General features: G+C 43.2%; 1 protein-coding gene across 1 annotated transcript; it reads left to right on the forward strand.

Annotated features, from left to right (window-relative positions):
- Positions 1-251: 251 nt before the first annotated feature.
- On the forward strand, positions 252-1,190 carry LOC128045420 (olfactory receptor 6N1). The gene has a single exon (XM_052637918.1). The coding sequence runs from the start codon at positions 252-254 to the stop codon at positions 1,188-1,190; it is 939 nt and encodes a 312-aa protein (XP_052493878.1).
- The last annotated feature ends 2,213 nt before the right edge of the window (positions 1,191-3,403 follow it).

A 3,403-nucleotide genomic window follows, 5' to 3' on the forward strand; every position in this document is an offset into this window, starting at 1 on the left:
GGTTGTATAATTAAGGAAGACAATTTAAGTCTGGTTATAAGAGCGTATACTCTGAAGGAGGCTGTTGACAACTGTTCAGGGGAGGGATAGAAATTCTGGCTTCGTAGACCATGTAGTAAGATCACTTATTCTGGAGGTGCAGGGGAAGGACAAATGGACTTTGAGCATTTCCTTCTTCTTAGATATTCTTTGGCTCAACACTGTTTCTCATCCCTCCATACTTTACATTCCAGGGATATGAATGGAGAGCGATGAAGGCCGGTAATTGGAGCCAAGTAACAGAGTTCATCATCTTGGGCTTTCCCCATCTTCAGGGTGTTCAGGCTTTTCTCTTCCTCTTGTTATTCTTAATCTACCTCACTACCATCCTGGGAAACCTGCTGATATTCTTGGTGGTCTTCCTGGACTCCCGGCTCCACACACCCATGTACCTCTTTGTCAGCATCCTCTCCTTACTGGAGCTTGGCTACACAGCTGCCACCATCCCCAAGATGCTGTTGAACTTGCTCAGTGAAAAGAAGACCATTTCTTTCTCTGGATGCCTTCTGCAAATCTACTTCTTCCACTCTCTTGGGGCTACTGAATGCTATCTTCTCACAGCTATGGCTTATGACAGATACTTAGCCATCTGTCAGCCCCTCCACTATCCTACTCGCATGACCCCAGCACTCTGTGTCAAGATTGCTGTTGGCTGTTGGTTGGGAGGATTGGCTGGGCCAGTGGCTGAAATTTCCTTGGTCTCTCACCTCCCTTTTTGTGGTCCCAATCGTATTCAGCACATCTTTTGTGATTTCCCTCCTGTTCTGAGCTTGGCTTGTACTGACACATCAATCAATGTCCTAGTGGACTTTGTTATCAATTCTTGCAAGATCCTGGCCACCTTTCTGTTAATCCTCAGCTCCTATGTGCAGATCATCTGCACAGTGCTCAGCATTCCTTCAGCTGCAGGCAAGAGGAAGGCCTTCTCCACATGTACCTCCCACCTCACTGTGGTCCTCATCTTCTATGGGAGCATCCTCTTCATGTATGTGCGGCTGAAGAAGAGCTACTCCCTGGACTATGACCGGGCCCTGGCTGTGGTCTACTCGGTGCTCACACCCTTCCTCAACCCCTTTATCTATAGCTTGCGCAACAAGGAGATCAAGGAGGCTGTGAGAAGGCAGTTAAAGAGGATGGGGATACTGAAGTGAAGCTGGAGGAAGCAGGCCAAGTGTGAAGTTGAGGATATGATGACCTTGGGGGTCCTCAGTAGTCATAGATGAAATACAAACTGTTCAAGGATTTTCTACATGGGCTACTGAACTGGGGCAAATGCTGCCTAGTTTTCAGTAATAGTACAGCTATTATAATGTCTGCTGCAACCACATGTGACTTGGGATCAGAGACTGGCAATCCTCTCTAGAAATATGATACAGTGCTGTGATTTTCAAATCCTGGATGTTTGCACACCATACTTTGGATGTTGGTCAAATCTATGTCTTCCTTATATATAAGTCTTTCAGATTTACTTGACTTAATGTAAATACATTTCATCAGATGATAAAAAATAAAATTTGTAAATACAGAATGGGAAAGACTAGAGATCTCTTCAAGAAAATTAGAGATACCAAGGGAACATTTCATGCAAAGATGGGCTCAATAAAGGACAGAAGTGGAATGGACCTAACAGAAGCAGAAGATATTAAGAAGAAGTGGCAAGAATACACAGAAGAACTATACAAAAAAGATCTTCACAACCCAGATAATCATGAGGGTGTGATCACTCATCTAGAGCCAGACATTTTGGAATGTGAAGTCAAGTGGGCCTTAAAAAGCATCACTAGGAACAAACCTAGTGGAGGTGATGGAATTCCAGTTGAGCTATTTCAAATGCTGAAAGATGATGCTGTGAAAGTGCTGCACTAAATATGCCAGCAAATTTGGAAAACTCAGCAGTAGCCACAGGACTGAAAAAGGTCAGTTTTCATTCCAATCCCAAAGAAAGGCAATGCAAAAGAATGCTTAAACTACCGCACAATTGTCCTCATCGCACATGCTAGTAAAGTAATGCTGAAAATTCTCCAAGCCAGGTTTCAGCAATACGTGAACCATGAACTTCCTCGTGTTTAAGCTGGTTTTAGAAAAGGCAGAGGAATGAGAGATCAAATTGCCAACATCAGCTGGATCATGGAAAAAGCAAGAGAGTTCCAGAAAAATATCTATTTCTGCTTTATTGACTATGCCAAAGCCTTTGACTGTGTGGATAACAATAAACTGGAAAATTCTGAGAGAGATGGGAATACCAGACAAATAACCTGCCTCTTGAGAAATCTGTGTGCAGGTTAGGAAGCAACAGTTAGAACTGGACATGGAACAACAGACTGGTTTCAAATAGGAAAAGGGGTACGTCAACGTTGCATGTTGTCACCCTGCTTATTCAACTTATATGCAGAGTACATCATGAGAAATACTGGACTGGAAGAAACACAAGCTGGAATCAAGATTGCCGGGAGAAATATCAATAACCTCAGATATGCAGATGACACCACATTTATGGCAGAAAGTGAAGAAGAACTAAAAAGCCTCTTGATGAAAGTGAAAGAGGAGAGTGAAAATGTTGCCTTAAAGTTCAACATTCAGAAAACGAAGATCATGGTATCCGGTCCCATCACTTCATGGAAAATAGATGGGGAAAACAGTGGAAACAGTGTCAGACTTTATTTTTTGGGGCTCCAAAATCACTGCAGATGGTGACTGCAGCCATGAAATAAGAAGATGCTTACTCCTTGGAAGAAAAGTTGTTGACCAATCTAGATAGCATATTCAAAAGCAGAGACATTACTTGGTCAACAAATGTCCATCTAGTCAAGGCCATGGTTTTTCCAGTAGTCATGTGCGGATGTGAGAGTTGGACTGTGAACAAGGCTGAGTGCCAAAGAATTGATGCTTTTGAACTGTGGTGTTGGAGAAGACTCTTGAGAGTCACTTGGACTGCAAGGAGATCCAACCAGTCCTTTCTGAAGGAGATCAGCCCTGGGTGTTCTTTGGAAGGAATGATGCTAAATTGAAACTCCAGTACTTTGGCCACCTCATGCGAAGAGTTGACTCATTGGAAAAGACTCTGATGCTGGGAGGGATTGGGGGCCGGAGGAGAAGGGGACAACAGAGGATGAGATGGCTGGATGGCATCACTGACTCGATGGACATGAGTCTGAGTGAACTCCGGGAGCTGGTGATGGACAGGGAGGCTTGGCATACTGCGATTCATGGGGTCACAAAGAATCGGACACGACTGAGTGACTGAACTGAAATGAAAATACCGCTTAGGGAAAAAAAGGTATTTGATGTATCATTTACAATCATTTCATGTTTATTGAACATCTATATATTAAAATGAAAAACACTGATGTAGTAGAGAAAAGCT

The sequence above is a fragment of the Budorcas taxicolor genome, chromosome 3, assembly GCF_023091745.1.
Source record: "Budorcas taxicolor isolate Tak-1 chromosome 3, Takin1.1, whole genome shotgun sequence".
Classification (NCBI taxonomy): Eukaryota; Metazoa; Chordata; class Mammalia; order Artiodactyla; family Bovidae; genus Budorcas; species Budorcas taxicolor.

What these genes read in the sequence shown, in the direction of transcription:
- LOC128045420 (XM_052637918.1), top strand. Translation starts at nt 252, where the DNA reads ATGAAGGCCGGTAATTGGAGCCAAGTAACAGAGTTCATCATCTTGGGC.